Source organism: Setaria viridis, chromosome 2, assembly GCF_005286985.2.
Source record: "Setaria viridis chromosome 2, Setaria_viridis_v4.0, whole genome shotgun sequence".
Classification (NCBI taxonomy): Eukaryota; Viridiplantae; Streptophyta; class Magnoliopsida; order Poales; family Poaceae; genus Setaria; species Setaria viridis.
Window position 1 is genome coordinate 3,802,819 of NC_048264.2, and position 19,214 is coordinate 3,822,032.

A 19,214-nucleotide genomic window follows, 5' to 3' on the forward strand; every position below is an offset into this window, starting at 1 on the left:
TCGATCCATGCAATAATTTGTTGGCTCCACTCCTTGCCATCACCCATCATCAATTGTCCTGATTAGTGATCAAGCACATCTCATAAATCATATTCGAATGGAATTAATCCTCAATGGCTACAGAGAAACTTGTACAGGCAGCACTTAACAATGAGCAGCACATACGTGCTGTTTGCCTACAGGCTACAGCAGTGATAATCTTTTCTATGAAATGGCCAACTGTTTGTACTCTTATTCTAGTTATCTACCATAGCCGTCAGTGAGATATTTGTTGGCAATAATGTTATTGACATTTTATAAAAACTATTGAGAAAGACAATTTTTAAAAAAAATGAAAACTGTTAGCCGCTTGAGAATAATACTACCAGAACTGTTTATAGCCACTCATGACAGCCTGGGGAAACATTAGAACCATTGCGGTGTGGTGGTTACTCATGCGAATCAATTTTTTTATAATTTGCAAGTGAATTAGGCATACCCAACGCCAAACACTAGCTCGTACTGTGCCTAGTCGATCAGAGCAATCCGAGTGTTCCTCCCACCATGTGCAAATGAAAGCAGCTGTTCGTCCCTGCTAGCTGCTAGATTCAGGCCGGTGACTGCGACACTACTGATCGATTCAGGCGATATATTGCTGCAAGCCCACGGAAAGCAGTACACGGAAAATTTACCAACTTAACTGACAGCAGTACGTCGTTGGAACACGACCTGTTTTCTGCACCCTTTTTCGCAAATCGATCGTTTTCCTTGGTACGGTGGTTGATGAATGCTGCCGACCGCTCTCCATCTGTACGGTGGCACTTCAACGTTGATGAAACCTTGTACCACTAGCAAACTCTGTTGCAACACGTACCGCAGTGCACACAAAACCTTGTGCCAACGAGGAGAAAATCATGCTTCAAGATTGCCTCTTACAGATGGTTCTCTCAGATTCCCCTGACTCTCACTCGCTCTCCCATTGCCCAAACAAGCCGTTCACCTCCAGAGAAGACCTTTATGCTGTGCAGAGTGACCAACCACAAGATCCGGACGCGCACAGGGAACTCGCCCTCCCTGTGGCTGTGCACCTCGACGTCATCCTCCTTGTGCTCTGGCAAATCTGGAAAGCGCGTAATGCTCTGATCTTCGAGCACAAGACATCCTCGGCCACCGACGTGCTCAGGCGGGTCATCACCGACATGGACTCCTGGAGTGCCGCTACAAGAAAATGGCACCTCAGTGGAATTGTTGGCGTGATTTCTTTAATTCTCAGTTGTAATTTCTTCCATGCATCTCTCCATGTACTCCTACCTGGAATGGAATGCCAGATCATCTCTTGTAATGTGCCACTATTTTCGATCAATGGAATATAAAGTAGGTGCGGCGTCACTTATGTGTGGCGCACATAAGTGGCGCCACACCAGCGTGCTGTACGACGACAGGTGGCCCGGTGGACCGAACCAGACCATATGGGCCCGTAAGGCCTCCTCCAGGCTTCCTAGCTCATAGAATAGCGTGGCGTTTCCACGTCACCATAAGTTAACAGAGCTTGTCCACCCAACAGGATAGCTTATGCACGCCTCTCGATGTTTGTGTGGGCCCACATATAAACATTTGTTTACTCTAATAAGGAAGAAAATTGGGTGCATCCGATCAAACGCATCCGTAGCATACCCGACGTCCCCGCGCAACGCGTGGAACTCGACTCCATCCGACAGGCCGCGTCCTGCCGAGAGTCTCACGAGCTCCTAGCTCCTCCTCACGGAAAACATCGCCTCGGCTCGGCCCTCTCCCAGCCTCGGCGCCTAGGCAATCTCGGCTCGCTTCATTTTTCCCTGACATCGCTGCTGCCACTAGTAGAGAATTGGCTTTCGATGCGCCCCCTTTTGTCTCGGTTTAAAGTTAGCCCGGGACAAAAGGGGGTACGCCACAGTAGGCAAAAATGGAGGGGAGACTAAAGGCCCCCCTTTAGTCCCGGTTGCAACGGCTAGTTCCGGGGCGTCGGTGGCGGCACCCTTTTGTCCCGGTTGGAGGCTCCAACCGGGATAAAAGGGCCTTTTATCCCGGTTGGAGCCTCCAACCGGGACAAAAGGTTTAGTCCCGGTTGCAGCTTCCAACCGGGACAAAAGAAACACCCTTTTGTTCCGGTTGGAGGCTCCAACCGGGACAAAAGGTGTTCCTTTTTATCTTGGTTGGAGTTTTTAACCGGGATAAAAACTCATCCCCATTATATACCACGACAGAGGCCTTTCTTCCTCCTCCAGCCCGAGCCAGTCCAGCACATAGACACAGAGCTGAGCTTCACCTACTCTTCGGTGGTGCCGAAGCAAGGGAGGTGCTGCCCGAAGTTTTTTCCTCATTTTCGTAGGAATTTCACTCAGCCAATACAAGTGTTGTGAAGGTTTGTTACTTCATCCTCGTGTTATGCTTTGATTTATGCTTTGGAGATGGATTCTCTATGCAAGTGTTGTAATAATTCTGGACCTTTATCTCTATGCAAAAGTTTATTTCCTAAATTTTATTCCTGTTACACTATATCATTCATTATTCTAATCCGCAGCGCATGGAAACAATTCATAAGGACACACAAAGGTCCATTCAAAGAAAAACTTACATGGAACACAGACTTCTCGGTACGTATGAAGTCTGCACATTTATTACATTGTATAACACGAACATTTCATAACTTATTTTTTAGCATTGAAGTGCTTAAGACAGGAACCCAGGAATAATCTATGTGGCTACTACATCTGTGAGCACATGCACAATTTTATGGGACCCAAGGGACTAAAGATGACATCGCACAACTTTAACTTTAAAGTACTAAAATAAAACTATTAGTAGTTAATTATTTTCTAGCTCCTTATATTTATTTGTTCGTGTAACATTCACAAATTTCCAAATTATAGATGTTAAATATTCAACAAGGACTCTTGAAGGAAGAAAGAGTAGCGGCAATATGTGAAGGTCTCATTGGATTCCTAATGGACGAGGTGGTAAATCCAAAAGGAAAATTTTATTACGATGGACGACAATTAGACGCTCCGAGCAGCAACACCTCGACGGGAAGATTGTAGATATATAGTTTGATTTATTTGTATATGTAATACGCGCTAATTATGATCGATTTGTACTAGTTGAATTGTGTATATGAATTGTGTATATATATAGTAATTGTATAATTACAAATTTCATTCGTTTAAATACTAGTTGATTTCATTCTAAAAAAAATCTTAACTACTAAAGGTTAACAAAAAGGCCGCGGTATTACGTATGTGATGCATGAAAATTTCAGGCGCCACGCAGGGTGCCATGCAGGGCGCCATTTAGTCCGGGACTAAAGGGTAACCCTTTACTCCCGGTTGGGAAACCCAACCGTGACTAAAGGGGCACCCTTTACTCCCGGTTGCTTTTACCAACCGGGAGTAAAGGGCCTGTCCCGCGCCTGGCGTGGCAGGCCATTTAGTCCCGGTTGGCGACACCAACCGGGACTAAAGGGTGACCTTTACTCCCGGTTGAAAGACCCGGGACTAAAGACACCCCTCTTTTGTCCCGTTGGTTTATCCCGGATGGATTTTCGGGAGATATGCACCCTACCAACCGGGACTAAAGGCCAATTCTCTACTAGTGTGCCTTCCTCTTCCCGCGGTCACCAGGACACATGTCGTCACGCCGCCAGCGCAGGCACGCACACGCACTCACCGCTGCCACTGGAGGTGCTTGCGCAGGCCACGCACACGCACTCGCTGCTACCGCTGGAGGTGCTTGCGGAGGCCACCAGCGCTGTGCAGAATGTGTGCACGATGTAGCTTCAAACCTCGCAGCTGCTGGTCGAGTCGGTGCTGCGGCGAGCCATGGCGGATGCGTGGCCGGGAGGAGCATGGTGGCGCAGGGCTACCACAGCACCGCGGCCGCTGTGTGGGCGAGTAGGGATGACATGACATGTCCTTCACTGTGAGCCCGACTACCTCGACTGAATGCACAAGACATGTTCGACGGTTTGCCTCACATGACTCCAGCATCAAGGAGAGAGACGGCACACAGCTGACAAACCTACTGATGATGAGAAGCTGAGCAGGCGCTGGCGTCAAGCACAAGCTGTGGATAGATAGAGCAGCTCTCCGTTCCTCCAAGTCATTGGATAGAACTAGAAAATGAAAGCAAGACTAATCCTGACATGATGAATTGTGTTTATGATTGTAGATTGTAAAGTGCCTGAACATTGTGCACTAATCAAATTGTGTATGGATGGCAGATCAAATTGTGATTGTAGGTTGGTGGTTTGTAAGTTGTAATATGATTGACATTTGAGATCTTCTATAAATTGAAGGAAATTGATATGAAGTATTTTCACAGTTATTGCCATGCTAAATTTGTCTGTTGCTTTGTGTTTTGTTTATCCACACTTTGTTGCAAACTGAAGAGACAATGCACAATGGAATTCTAAATTCCATGTAAAAAAAAGGAACAGTGCACATATGTCATCATGAGTAGCATTCTCGCTTGTAATATGAGAGTTAATGTCCGATTTCGATGCAACATAATGCATCAAGTAAAATTTATTATTACACCATAATAAAATCCAGAGCAAATAACAAAAGAATACTACAAAGTGGAAACTTTAACATCTTAGCACAGTTACATATTTTCATGATTGGACCCTCCAGCAAAACGTAATTTACTAACTGCTGACTGCAATGTGGCGCCTTGATCAACTCCAAGTAACAAACTTGTATATCCTCCTTGTATATATGGGGCAGACATGGTAGAAGAATTCCCAATCAAATGAAAGTGTGGCATTGTCGCATTACCATATCCACCTTGGATCAACGGAGCAGCCATGATAGAAGAATTTCCGATCATATTAAAGTGTGGCACCATAGCATTACCATATCCGCCATGGATCAATGGAGCAGCCATGGTAGAAGAATTAAGATCTTGTGTCATATTAAATGTGCGTATAAGTAAATAAATTGTGAAAAGGATATAATTAGTCTGAATCATGTCTTACAGTTAATTGCTTTGGATCAGCACCTCCATGTGCATTTTCTGCAGCAGTATTTGGATCCTCTCCTGTGGTTGACAAAAAATGAACATAAAAAATTTATTATAGAAGCAACCATAAGGGAAGAAAAAACATTTTGAATGGGTAGGATCACTACCTTTCTTCTTAGCACTATTCTTCTTTGTCTTCATTGTCTTCTTTTCAACCACATTTTTGAACCATGTATTCTTTGGGCCTTTTACCACATGAGGAACTCTAAAAGGTATTACACCATTCAATGAGCTTGTGTCACATTCATTCGGAATTAGAGAAACCCCATTTGATTTTTCTTGCATCTTGCTAAGAGAAGTATCTGCTTCCAAGTCCAATTTCTCTATGGCTTTCTCCAAATCATCAAAAAGCTCTCTTGACATTCAACACTTCAATGCAATGGTTGTAGCCTTTTGAGAGATAAGTGCAGCATGTGCTTTCAAATCTTCCTCCTCACTTCCTTGTTTCTCAATATAAAATCTCCTTTTCGCATATTTTATCCATATGTTCAGAATATATTCCGATGGCAAACTATACACTCCATTGATATTGAAGACTCTAAGGGCATGCTTGAACAATATACCTATACGATATGGATACCAATTTTAGCAAATTGTATAAAAAAGTTATATTACAAATTGAAATGCATATACATACCTATGGCTTCAAACTTTCTGCAAGAACATGTAATGGTAGAATCTGCACTGTTGAACACTACTGTTGCTCCATTATAAGATTGCATGTATGTGACAAAGAATGTCAAGTTGATCCCTTCAGTTTGTAGCAATTTACAAGACAATGATAATTCTTTTTTAAATTCATCCTCAAACTTAGAATACATCTTTCTTGTGTATGGTTCGGCTGCGGTATTTAGCATAGGTAAATCTGGGGTGTAAGTAACCGTGTCCTTTCGGCGTGAATTAAAGTCTACATGAAACTCATTTTCATGGAGACTAACTAAAACCTTCTCACATTCTACAAGGAGTTCCAAAAGACCAAGTTTCCTACGAAATCTTTTCTTAAAGACATTATTCATGCCTTCACTCCTTTGAGTCGAGGTCATATCCACTATAAAGTGTCACGGTACATAGATGCCCACTTTACCCTCAAATCATATAGGTTTCTCATCCAAGAGTTATCCTCCAGATTATATTCAGATAACAACTCATTCCACTTCTCGATGAAGTAAGCCTCTGATCTATCTCCGTACACACATCTCTTAAAATTAGGTAGAAACTTGTTATCTAACTCGTGAATTACATGCCTGAGATGTTTAGCAGCATTTAAGTAAATGTGCCACAAACAAAGGCGATGGCTTGTATTTTGGAGTACATCAGCAATTGCTCCAGCCATGGCCACATCTTGATCAGTGAAAATTGTCCTTGGATGCTTGCCTAACATTGCTATTAGGAAGGTTTCAAAGAGCCAAACAAACAATTCAATATATTCATTAAATATGAATGCAACCCCAAAGATTATCACTTGCTTGTGATGGTTTGTTTCGAGGATCGGAGCAAAAGGCATCTCAAACTTATTAGTCTGAAACGTAATGTCAAATGAGACAACGTCACCAAAGCATCTGCCTAGAAAAAAATTGCTATTCGACCATCTTTCTTATCTACCTGAACGACATAAAAAAATGTAGGATCTTGTAACTGCTTGTTTCTCAGGTATTCTACCAGTGTCTATGCATCATTGGCTTCTAAGGACTTTCTGCGCTTGCGTCCAATCTCATTATTGCAATCCATTTTTGCGAATGGCACTTTGTTGGCTCCTCCATAAAACTACTTCATGAACTCATACACCTGGGCTGGCTTCATCCCAGCTTCTCGTATCTGGCCAATTAGCATCCTGCCTACTTCAGTGACACATCGTTGAAATCTCAGCTTGTGCGACTTATCTGGACTAGCAAGATAATGATTATGTTCAATTACAATCTTTTGCACTGTCCAAATCCCCTCTCCGCTGACACTATACTGAACACAAGTATTGCAACCTGTTCTTGTAGTGTCTTTTGATGACTCGATTTCTGAGATATACTACCATTTACTTGACGCTTTGTATTGCTCTTTCTAACACTAAACCCAACCTTATCGACATAGGTGTTATACATCTCAAAGGCTTCTTTCTCTGATTCAAAATTCATTCCAACTTCAGGAGTGATTCCAACTTTATCTACCACCTGTTGTAAAATGAGATGATGATTAATTATACAAGCATGTTATGCATGATCGTATCAAAATAGATGAGTAACATGCAATGTTTAGGCATGATCATATCAATGAACATGTGATGACCCTAAATGTGATGGCTGCTCTCTGTCGACTCCATGACCATTCTCCGCGATTGCATCATCCTCATGCGCATCTGAGGTTGCTTGCTGTGAGCCTGTATCATGTGCTAGGGCAAGGGGGGAGCAACCACGGATGACTCCTCCTCCTGACCCCCTCCTCCTAGCATTTAAGATGGGGTTTCTTCCTAACCTCGTACCATACTGGCGTGTGCGACTTCCATGGAGGCGGTGCCGCAAGAACAGGCACCGATAGGCAGCAAAAGAAGATGGATTGATGATGGGATTATGGCTGCGGACGAGACGCGCATATGCCAGGCGAAGAGATGGGCCTCCCTTTTTTTTTTCCTTGAGCCGAGATTGCCTGGGTGCTGGGGCTCGGAGGGAGCCGAGCCGAGACAATGTTTTCCATGAGGAGGAGCTAGGAGCTCGTGAGACCCTCGATAGGACAGGATCCGTCGGATGGAGTTGAATTCCACGCGTCACGCGTCGGATGCGTTTTGCATACCGGATGCACCCAATTTTTTTCCCGTTTTGCATACTGGATGCACCCAATTTTCTTCCCTAATCAATCCCACGACCATCTCCTATCTCTTTGCCGCACTCCAGCACGGCAGCAATGCCCAGCACTGCGTCGCCGTCATGTGCTTCGGCCTAGCAGTGCCGTAGCCACACCTGCACGGTGTAGATCCGCTCAAGCACCGCCGCCCAGCAGTGTCGCTAGCCCACGCCGCGGGTTCTCTTGCGCGCCATGGCCCCATCTGCGCACCGCCGCCTGCCGTGCCGTGGCCTCTCCCCCGCGACCGCCTACGTGCTGCGCATCGAGCTCCTCGCCCCCGCGCGCATGTTGTGGCTTGCTTGCCCAGACGGCCATCGCCCGAGGTTTACTGCGTCTTCGTCCTCGCCCCCCTCGACATATAGGGCCACTGCCTCCGGTGCTGCGCGCTCTTGACTACCGCCGGATTTGCCGAGCCAGAGAAGTGGCCGCCGGCAGGCAAGGTGAATCGAGAGCGGAGTGGGGATCCAGCCGAGGAGCTCTGCCGATGAATCGCGGGCGAACGTGGGGACCTCACCGGCGATGGAAGATGGTAGAGCAGACGAGCAGCGACGGTCGAGCAGGATCCTCACTAAATACAAATATATTCTTCTTCTCTTTATGGACAGACACGAGCTGATAATTCTTTACTCAAAATGCGAGCTATTAATTCAGGTTGGTGCTCCACTGGACTATTCCCTCCATTTTAAATTGTAGGTCGTCTTGATTTAAAAACTATGCACTTAGATATAATGCATGTCTAGATGTATAATAATATCTATGAACCTAGAAAAGCTAAAACGACCAATAATTTGGAACGGAGGGAGTACCAGTAGTGTCAGGTTGCATCATATATGCACGCACGCGTGATCCATCCATATATTGCGGTGTACATATCGTCAACTATATATATTTGTGCAAATAAACATTACTCGTATACTCTATTGGCCACTAGCGTATTGTCTCTATGGATCTTCTCAGCTTTATTTTCCGGCCAACATTCATTTGGCTGTTTGAGAAATGTATATACTTTTAAAAAGGGTCGAAAAGAAATTCCACGCGTGCCTCATGTTGCCATGCAAAAGCAGGTTATTATTTTCCATGCTCCAATTGAAGTGACAAACATACAGTGGGAGCTTTCTTACCACTAATGATTTCTTCATGCCACTTGTCAGTGTGAGAGAGAGAGTACAAGGTCAGCAGCTACATGGCACTGCACCAGCACGGCAGCAGTAACATATAAACCTTTCGCTGCATCCTTTCCTTTTTTTCGCAAATCGTTGTCCATCTTTTCCTAGGTGTTGAATGCATTTTTAGAAGCTGCCTAAGCATGTATGTCATTAAGAAGAACTTTAGGAGACTCCTAAAGTGCAGATTTACAATAGATACCACAAGGTGATGACAGACAAGCAACTCAAACAAACAACAACAGAAAGAAACCCCAACACCACCAACCACAAACACGACCTAAGATGACTAAATGTTGACGGCGGTTAGCACGCCAGTTTGTGAACCGCAAGCGCACGGATCATCGTAGCTTTCCTCTTAGGCCCCGTTTGGGTCCCTTCATTTTGAAGTAATTGGAATCTATTTAATGGAGTAGGCTAATTTATGTTGGAATGTGGCATTCCACAACTTTCCAAAGTTTAGATATAAGCCTATCTTAAATTCATGGGGTGGGAGATGGAAATTGATTCTATAGATTATGGTTATTAGAATGGAATTCAATTCTTATAGCACGCTCTTGGACTCGCTTCTCTATAGTAGAAGTGCAGCATATAAGTATCTCTCCCATATCACCAACTATAATATACAACTATATTCCACATACAATTATATTAATTTAATTAATTTGTGTCTAAATTATGATTATTAGGATGGAATTCAATTCCAATGATCCAAATGGGGCCTTAGAGTATTCCATCCAAGGTTTATCAATCCGTAGATCAGCAACGAACTAACTAGGGTTTTCTATCTAACTTAACGGATCTAATCCTAACATGAAGTATCAATTGCATATAAAGGTAAACATAATAGATATGAATGATAGAGCATAAATTGATCACATCCACATATTCATATGAGATAGCATAACCATGGGTAACAAGGACCTATCGTCTTCTAGTTGTAGATCTAGCTAATAAGCAAGCAAATCATGCATCTCATCCAAAGCAATATTTAAACTACTACCTTCGGTCAACCACCTGAAAACCCCCACCCTACACGGAAGCAGACCCCATCACGATCCCCCCTGTCAGCGCAGGCAGTTTAAGGGCACTGACACAAATGAACATGTCTAACTATAATGAAGGATCGACATACTAGATCTAATCACCGTAATTACACCAAGCATGCTAGATAGTCTAATCCAGAACTAGACTAGGACCAAGCATATCCACGGTAGGCAGAAAAGCATAGGAGGCAATGAGTCGCTAATAGATCGGATGACATAAAGAACATTGCTTATATAATAGATGTATTTAGATCATCACCTCCGAGTACATACTATCGATGATCTACTCTGCTCCTGATCTCCACCATGGCACAACCGCGCAGGGAGGCCATGGCGGCTAGGTCTGGCCTAAGCCATCTCCAAGATAACTCTAAAGACTTGCAGCGGTCCTCAGCTCCCTCTGGTGTATGCCTTTAGTTTCGTCAAGTTCTGGTGTATGGATTCGGGGGCTTAGTGAATTTTCACGGTATTTATAGTCCAGAGGTGTCGTGGCTTAAATTGGAAGGCGAGGCGGCGAGGAAACACCCCATGCCGATCGGCCTAGGAGTGTCTAGGCCGATCAGCCTGGGCCTTCCTTTCATCGTCTCACGCCCAACTTCGTCGCCAAGTCTTCTCTGATGTTATAAAAAATTATTTTTACTTGCATGCGGGACTTGCACGTCGATAGCCTCGGGATAAGGATGGATATTGATATCTTTCCAAAGTCTTGCTTGCTTCCATCTTTGGTCCTGAAGTGAACTTGCCATATCTTGTGAAACTTAGCCCCTAAGTATTCTTGGAGTAGTCCTCGCCGAAGATGAGCATAAATGGGCTCCATGGGACCCTAGGCTAATCGGCCTAGGCCCTTTTTGGGGCCTCTGGCCTTCGTCTTTATCTAAGTTGTCGCTTGTCCTGAGCCTTATCCAATTATGCTCCAATTTAATCCAATTTCCTACGAAAATAAATGTCCTCCAAGTACAACACGTATGCGATAATGCGGTTATTTCAAGTACCAAATTGTGGGTTAGTATAAGAATATGTATGAAAACACCACTTAAATGACACTAAAAGTGTGTCAATAACGAGCGTCAACACTAAACCTGCAACAACAATAGAGAAATGCAACAAAGATACACAAACAACAACAGAGAAATGCAACAAAGATACACAAACAGATTGCCTAACAAAAGAGACCAACAGAGGAAGAGCGTGGAGGATCGTGCAAGACAATACCTCCAAGAAGAAAACAACGTCGAAGACGTCACCATCGTCCATTTGTCCATGGAGGAGTAGATCAAATCTTCACCTGGCTAAACCAATTGGATTTGGAGGCCTCAGCAACACCCCCAACGAGTACTTGGGGTGCGAACTGAGTGTAGCTCAGTTGATAAGGTTCCTTGTGGTGGAACCTGCCCACCAGGGTTCGAGTCCTCGACTTGGCACTGGTGCAAGCACCATTTTCCTGGATTTATTCGAGAATTTAACTGGCGCTGTTCTTTCAGTGGTAGGCGATATGCCTGTCGACAGCGAGGAGCCAGTGGGATTTCATCAATCTCGAGGATTTGCCAGCTCAGTCTTTCGGAGGTGCTCATAAGAGTAGAGTTGCATGCGTGTGTTCGTAGGGGCAAGTGTGCGTACGTGCGTGCGAGCGTCTCGTGTACTGTGTGGCTCGAAAAAAAAACGAGTACTTGGGTTGAGATAAACTGGAGTACGTAGTCCATGTCCATGGTATATATGATTTTATTGTGCACAGGATCGACTAGCTACGAATGATATACTATTTTCAAATATGTATAGCGTTTAGAACAAACAAATTTATTTAATATAAAATAATTAATTAACTTATTATAAACACCAACTTTTTAAAAACGGAGGCATTGCATGTGGACATGCTTACAACTCACTCTCCGTTTGTCCCTCTTTGGTCGGCATGCGGCTATGGTTTCTTGTGAATTTGCATGACTCACGACGTCACAACTCTGGATTTACAAAAGGAGGCACCACACCTCAAGGGAGGGATCCTATGTTCTAAAATGATCTACTTGTTTTTTAGAGGATGAAAATTGTACTGCTGCTCTTTTGGGCTAAAAAAGAATTACCAGATAGCAATTTCAGTGGACAGATGGGGAAAAAAAAAGGGGGAAATCAAACAAGTGATGGCGCGAATTGAAGGAACTGCCCACCCACCCTAACAAAGACGCGGCAACGTGGTAATGGCGCCACCCGGATATTACAACGCAAGAGAGCAAGTGAAAAGGGGTTTCTTCCATGTGCAGTTTCGTCTCTTTTTCTTCTACTCAAAATGCAGTAAACTTTCTTCTTGTGGTGGTGAAAACGTGTGCTACCTGTTGTTCTCTGGGTGCTTCTCAGATAAGCGGAAGACATCTTCGGAACAACCACCTTGTGGAAAAAGTTAAAAAAAAACAATGGAAAGCTAGATAAAATCTCCGATCCGTTCGCTTCACTTTTCACGGAGAAACACATTTGGCTAATTTTTTTTCTAAATTTTAACCGCTATGTATGTGAATGTCGTTCATGTTTGTGCCAGCAAAGATACTGCCGGAATTGATGCGAAAAAAAGATCTTATCTACTCATATAGTTCATACATATAATCCATGAGGCATTGAGGCCTCCTTAAGATTTAAGAATGTTGTTTCTCTCTCCTCGGATCGTGCGAGAATCGTCGTGCAAAATTTCTACTGCTATGAAATTGTTGCGCAAAAATTTCTACTGGCATAACAACGTTGTGTAAAAAAAAATTATATTCCTACGAATGTTGCATAAAATTTTCCATGTTCCAAAGGGAGGCCTTTAAACGTTCACAAGTGACAGCCTGCCCACGCATCAGTGCAGCTCAGTGTGTATTGTTTTTTTTTAAAAAGCATCTTCCACATCTTATATTACCCCATATTTTTTTTTTTGCTCTCGGTGCAGCTTCTTGTTTAAAAAGGAAAAAAAATCTTTTTTATTTGCTCCCAGCACCACACCACCTGCAGGCGCACGAGTTAGCAAGGAATCCGGTCCACAGAAGTTGCGTGCTACTTGACATGCAAATGAGTGATATTTTACTGTCAACCACGCTTTTCAGCTTAGCCTCTAGGAAAGAAAGCTTTACAAACACCATCATCAGATTAGTTGCTGATAGCTAACCAGCTTCATTAGCATCCAATGCTACACATGTGCCGTCATTTTTTGTCTCACTCAGAGTCACATGAATTTGTGGGCTCTGATTTCCCAATAGGACATTTGATTCTACTACAGTAGGGGCCCAATTAGGGGGCCGGTGGTTGATTTCTGATGGCTGCAGTGTGTGTGGGCACCAAAATCTAGACAAACATCCAAGTCAATGTGGGAACACAACACACATGCTCTGCAGATTCCAAAGTTTTTCACAGGGATTACTAGAGAAATATTTTCACAGGCAATTCTATTATCTATTTCCCATTTTGTTTATCTACTTATTTCTGTGTTTCTTAAAATCTTTTGCCTATGAAGTGAAGGGGGGTTGGTGCATGTTTCCCACCTTAAGTGAAAGCGATGCTCACATTGTCTTGTGTACTTTATGCAAAGCAAAAATAGGAGGAATAGAAGGGAGGACAAAAAGATGAAACCAGTCAAATCAAAGGAATGGAGAAGGTACACTGGTAGAGCAAAATGTGGAGCCCTACCAATGTTGAACATTTTTTTATAAAAGCTGGTTGATGGAAAATTCAAGTTATAGGGCCACCCTAGCATTAAAACTATCTACTTTCCAGGCATATTGAATCGATATTCTTTATTTTTAAAAAGTTTCTTTTAAAGGTTTGCACAGGCTCACAGCAAAACAGTGCCAAGCTTAGTATTCTCTCTGTCCCTCAAGAGAGCTGGGACAAGGAAATCAAGCTTCTGTATGTTCAGAACACTAGATAAACTACTCGAATCAATAAACCTACTCCGGATCACAGTCTAATCAGTTGTTGTTCTGCCACCGACTTGACTTTAATATGCTGACTGATTGCGCTGAAAAAAGGTGACACTGAAATCATTTTTTAAGGCAAAAATCTAAAAAGATCGCATCGAAAATGTTAACCTACCAGAAAACAACATAGTGTTAGTTGTTACAACCCGGCTTTACCAAATCTTCAGAATGAAGAAGAGGGAAAGCACATATTTAAAAAAGAGTAACTCAGAGAAAGAAAGGCACAATCCTAAAAAATACAAACAATTTCCCTGCTTGATTCGTACACTGAGCTTTTGTATGATGGCCGGAGAGCAAAAGGTAGCACCGGGCTCACCTCTGGTTGTCCTTTAGCCAACCTCCATCCTCCAGCTCAAACTTTGGCCCTTTGCCTCACGCCTCAAGCCAGCCCGTGATGCTCAGCGACAGTAGAGTATAGTAGCCGACACACTGGGCATACGATTCCCTCACCACAAAACCCCAGGAAAAAATAATATGAACTGTTGCTGCTGCACCCATTCAGAGCTCAGCTCCATCGCATTCATCTGCACATGCATGCTCTCTGAGTTCTTAGCAAGCTGGCCTCTGCATTCTCAGCAGTGACAGTGAGTGCTGCTCAAAGGTAATTGGAGTTCTTGCAGTTCTGTCCTTTGATTTCTTGGAGTTAATAGTAAGTAATTAGTGTTGAGTTAAAAAACAGTGGTTAGTAGGTTATAGTCCTAGGCTGCTAGCAATCTTGCTGCAGAGGTGATGCTTGGGTAACCTGACGATGCAATTTTTCTACAGTTGTGTTGCCAGTTCCTGAAGAAAGGGAGCAAATCTGGTGATGTTTTGCTGCAGGGGGAGGAAGAGGCATTAGCATCCAGTGCTTGCTTGCTGGGGGGTGAAAACAACTTGTGGTCTACCACTCAGATCCCTGTGCAGGGTTGGACATTGTGGCACAGCACAATTTTTTTTTTCTGGTCACCTGTAGCTATCCCAATAACTATAGATCTTCCCTGCTCCTGTGAGTTCAGTTAGTTGCTTCCTTCATTTTTGCTCCCTGCATCCAGAGCTCAGACAGAAATATCTCTCCCAGATTCTAGACGCATTTTTGCTAGTGTTCGTTCTTGATTAAGAAGGCTGAAAGGTTAACAAATGGAGAAAAAGTTTCCCCATTTCTGATCATTTGGTCATCATTTCTGCGCTTACTGTCTATCGGATGCACAGTAGCAAGGTGGCAATCATCGAGGAATCTTCAGAAGGCTGAAGAAATTTTCGGCATTTTTTTCTCAAGAAAAAAGAGGAAGAAATCTTTGTGGCAAGCTAAGCGAGGTCCAGGAATGGCTAGAGGAAGTTGCAGGCATCCTCTGCTCATCTTGCTGCCATTGCTGCTCGCAATGGTGCCTGAGTCCACGCAGCTGCAGTCGTCGCAGACATGGTCGCTGCTCAAGATCCAGCAGCTGCTCAACTACCCGGCCGTGCTCAGCACATGGGGCAACCAGACCGACTTCTGCTACGGCGGCGACTACAAGACGGCCTCCGCCTTCGTCGAGTGCTACGGTGACAGCGTCACGCAGCTCCACATCATCGGCCCCGGCGGCGCGCCGCCGCTGCCCAAGACCTTCAGCATCGACGCCTTCTTCACGACGCTGACGAGGCTACCCGACCTCCGGGTGCTCACGCTCACCGGCCTCGGCCTGTGGGGCCCGCTGCCGGGGAAGGTGTCGCGGCTGGCGTCGCTGGAGATCGTCAACGTCAGCGGCAACTACCTCTACGGCGCGCTCCCGGAGGGCCTGTCCCGGCTCGACAACCTCCAGACCTTCATCGCCGACGACAACATGCTCTCCGGCGAGCTCCCCGGCTGGCTCGGCAGGCTGCCGTCGCTGGCCGTGCTCAGCCTCCGCAACAACTCGCTGCAGGGGCCCCTGCCGGAGTCCGTCAGGGACATGGGCTCGCTGAGGTCGCTGGTGCTCGCGTCCAACAACCTCACCGGCGGCGTGCCGGACCTCAGCGCACTCAAGAACCTGCAGGTGGTCGACCTCGCCAACAACTCGCTCGGGCCGGCGTTCCCGCGGCTGGGGAGGAAGGTGGCCAGCGTCGTGCTCAGCGGCAACCGCTTCGGCGACGGGCTCCCCGGCGAGCTCGCCTCCTTCTACCTCCTCGAGCACCTCGACGTGTCGAGGAACCGGTTCGTTGGCCCGTTCCCGCCGGCGCTGCTCGCGCTGCCGTCCATCGAGTACCTCAGCATCGCCGGGAACCGCTTCACCGGCCTGCTCGCCGCCAACATGTCCTGCGGCGAGAACCTCCGGTTCGTCGACGTGTCGTCCAACCTCCTCACCGGCAGCCTCCCGTCCTGCTTGACCGGAGCCGCCGGCCCGCGCAAGCCCGCGGTCGCCGCGGCGTCCAACTGCCTGTCCGCCGCCGCCGCCGCCGGCTGGCAGCACCCGTCCCTGTTCTGCCAGAACCAGGCGCTGGCCGTGGGCATCGTGCCCGACCAGGCCCACAGCAAGAAGAGCGGCGCCAAGGCGGGGCTCGTGGCCGGCATCGTCGCCGCCGCGCTCGCCGGCGCGGTGCTCGTCGGCGTCGCCGTCTTCCTCGCCGTGCGGAAGGTGGCCATGAGGCGCGCCAAGGCCAGGCCGCCCCGGCGGCTGGTGGAGCACGCCTCCAGCGCGTACCCTTCGCAGTTCTTCGCCGACGCGCGTAATGATCTCGCTCGAATCCATCCTCTGAAATTTCAAGCTTCAGGATTTCAGTGTCACTAACGACTTGTTCTTCAACGATTGGCCGGATGATCAGGTTACATATCGCAGACGGTGAAGCTGGGAGCTCTGGGCATCCCGGCGTACAGATCGTTCTCCTTGGTGGAGCTCGAGGCGGCGACCAACAACTTCGAGGTGTCCTGCCTCCTAGGACAGGATGCTCACGGCCAGGTAGCTGAATTTCCTGTCGAAATTGAGCTGTTTCGTGTGAGATTGCTTCCTGCAACTTCATTTCTTGAAATGACATGATTGATGACATGATTTCGCTGTGTTCAGATGTACCGGGGGACGCTGAGCAACGGGACGGCGGTGACGATCCGGTCGCTGCGGGTGAAGCGGAGCCAGACGTCGCAGAGCTTGAACCGGCACATCGAGATGATCTCCAAGCTGCGGCACCGGCACCTGGTCAGCGCGCTGGGCCACTGCTTCGAGTACAACCTCGACGACGCCACCGTCACGCAGCTCTACCTCGTCTTCGAGTACGTGCATAACGGAAACCTCAGGAGCAGGATCTCGCGTGAGTGCCTCCCTGTCATCTTCTCTTCTCATGGTCATGTGTTCATCGCTCCTCGGACAATCTGATCAGTGATCACTGACAAGTGATGGATGCTGCCTGTTCACTACTTGTTCAGAAGGAACAGAAGGGAGGAAGCTCCCCTGGGCGCAGAGGATATCGACCGCCATTGGCGTGGCCAAGGGCATCCAGTTCCTGCACGGAGGGATCATGCCCGGCCTCTTCGCCAACAACCTCAAGATCACCAACATCCTCCTGGACCAGAACCTCGTCGCCAAGATCGGCAGCTACAACATCCCCATCCTCGCCGAAACCGCAAAATCAGAGGTAAAACACATGATGCAACTGACTCCAAATCTCCAGCTAATGCCTGTTCTTACCTCTGAACAATGTGCTAAAATTCAGCTTGCTTTCAATTAATGATGTTCTTTTTTGTGGAATCAATGCAGGGAGGAGGAGGAGGCAAGTATCCATCTGACAGGTAGAGTACTCATCAACAGTCACCTAGTTGTGATCGATGATGGATCTTCTTGCGAAGAACTAGTGATCTCTGAACATTGAATTTCTGCAGGGTGCCCAACGGCGACAAGATGGACATCTACGACTTCGGCGTGATCCTGCTGGAGGTGGTGTCGGGGCGTCCGATCACGTCGATCCACGAGGTGGAGATCATGCGGGAGCAGCTGCAGTCGGCGCTGACGTCGGAGAGCCCGGCGCGGCGGCGGGTGCTGGTGGACCCGTCGGTGGGGCGGGCGTGCTCCGACGAGTCGGCGCGGACGGTGATGGAGATCTGCCTGCGGTGCCTGGCCAAGGAGGCGGTGCAGCGGCCGTCCGTGGAGGACGTGCTCTGGAACCTCCAGTTCGCCGCGCAGGTGCAGGACGACTGGCGCGGCGGCGGCGACTCCCGGTCACAGAGCAGCGAGGAGTCGCCGCTGTCGCCGGCGCAGATCCCCAGGGAATCCCACACCACGCCGGCCGATGCTGCCTAGGTACAGTCTTGCATCTCAGGATGAATGATGACGACCAACTAGCTTCTTGCTCATCTGAATTTCTGAACAGTGACCATGCTTTGCAACTGCTAGAATCTCAAATGGCAGTGCTACATTTTTTTTTAATCCTAGATGCAGGTTGAAAGGAGAACAAAGAACATCGGCGCGCGATCAGGCGAAGCAACGTGGAGAAACAATTTTCGTTTTGGTGATGATAAGTTCGGTTGATCAGCACGGCTGCGTGGTAGAGAACTGAACAGCGTGATGTCACATGTCAGGCTCAAGTGTATAGCAGATGCGGCTGAAGCTGGAAATTTCATACTACGTTTTACTAGTTTATTTACTACTACCCCAGGATGTGTACAGAGCCTTCTCGGCCTTTTCCCCCCTGTGCTCTAGGCTTCAACTTTTCCCATTTCCATCTTCGCCTTTGGCTACATGGGTCGTTTGACTTTGTAATAACCACTGTGGCACTGTGTTTGCTCTGTCCCTTGGTGGGATCTTTTAGGACCAAGTGTAACGTCTTGTAACTGTAAACTGTAGCCTCTTTGCACTATGAGCTGGAAGGCAAAAAAACAAGGGAAATACACTGTGATCTCAAACATGTACTGTGCAAGGTGACTGGTGGAAGGCAAGGTGACACTCTGGGTCAATAGGTGCTCTGTTCTTCCAACAGTAGCATCAGCTGCCATGCTGGGCAGCAATGGCAGACAGCCACTGCATTGTGAGCATGCCGGGTCAGGTGGTCCAGTACGCGCCCCATCTTATCATCATCACGTACGTACAATAGAATCGGGGCAGGATCACCACCGCCATCAGGAGGGGGAGGATTCCAGGTCCATATCGATCAGGACGCCACAAAATTCAAATCCCCTTCGGGTATCATCTCAAGATCAACCTACTGCTTGCCGACACAAGTGGCCAGAGAGGCGCGAGACGGGTGCTAATAATAATGAATTAATTAGGTTTAAAAGATTCATC

At 46.7% G+C, this 19,214-nt stretch overlaps 1 protein-coding gene across 2 annotated transcripts; it reads left to right on the forward strand.

Moving 5' to 3' along the window:
• Positions 1 to 14,342: 14,342 nt before the first annotated feature.
• LOC117843419 (probable inactive leucine-rich repeat receptor-like protein kinase At3g03770) lies at positions 14,343 to 18,837 on the forward strand. Of its 2 annotated transcripts, none has more exons than XM_034724004.2 (8): positions 14,343 to 14,611; positions 14,776 to 16,671; positions 16,768 to 16,901; positions 17,007 to 17,247; positions 17,363 to 17,571; positions 17,694 to 17,725; positions 17,816 to 18,233; positions 18,366 to 18,837. In XM_034724004.2, exons 2-7 carry the CDS (start codon positions 15,312 to 15,314, stop codon positions 18,231 to 18,233), a joined length of 2,394 nt encoding a protein of 797 aa, XP_034579895.1. In that variant the 5' UTR covers positions 14,343 to 14,611; positions 14,776 to 15,311; the 3' UTR covers positions 18,366 to 18,837. The 2 variants fall into 2 exon arrangements, with proteins under 2 accessions (XP_034579895.1, XP_034579896.1); XM_034724005.2 differs by having other exon boundaries at positions 18,372 to 18,837.
• Positions 18,838 to 19,214: the final 377 nt, after the last annotated feature.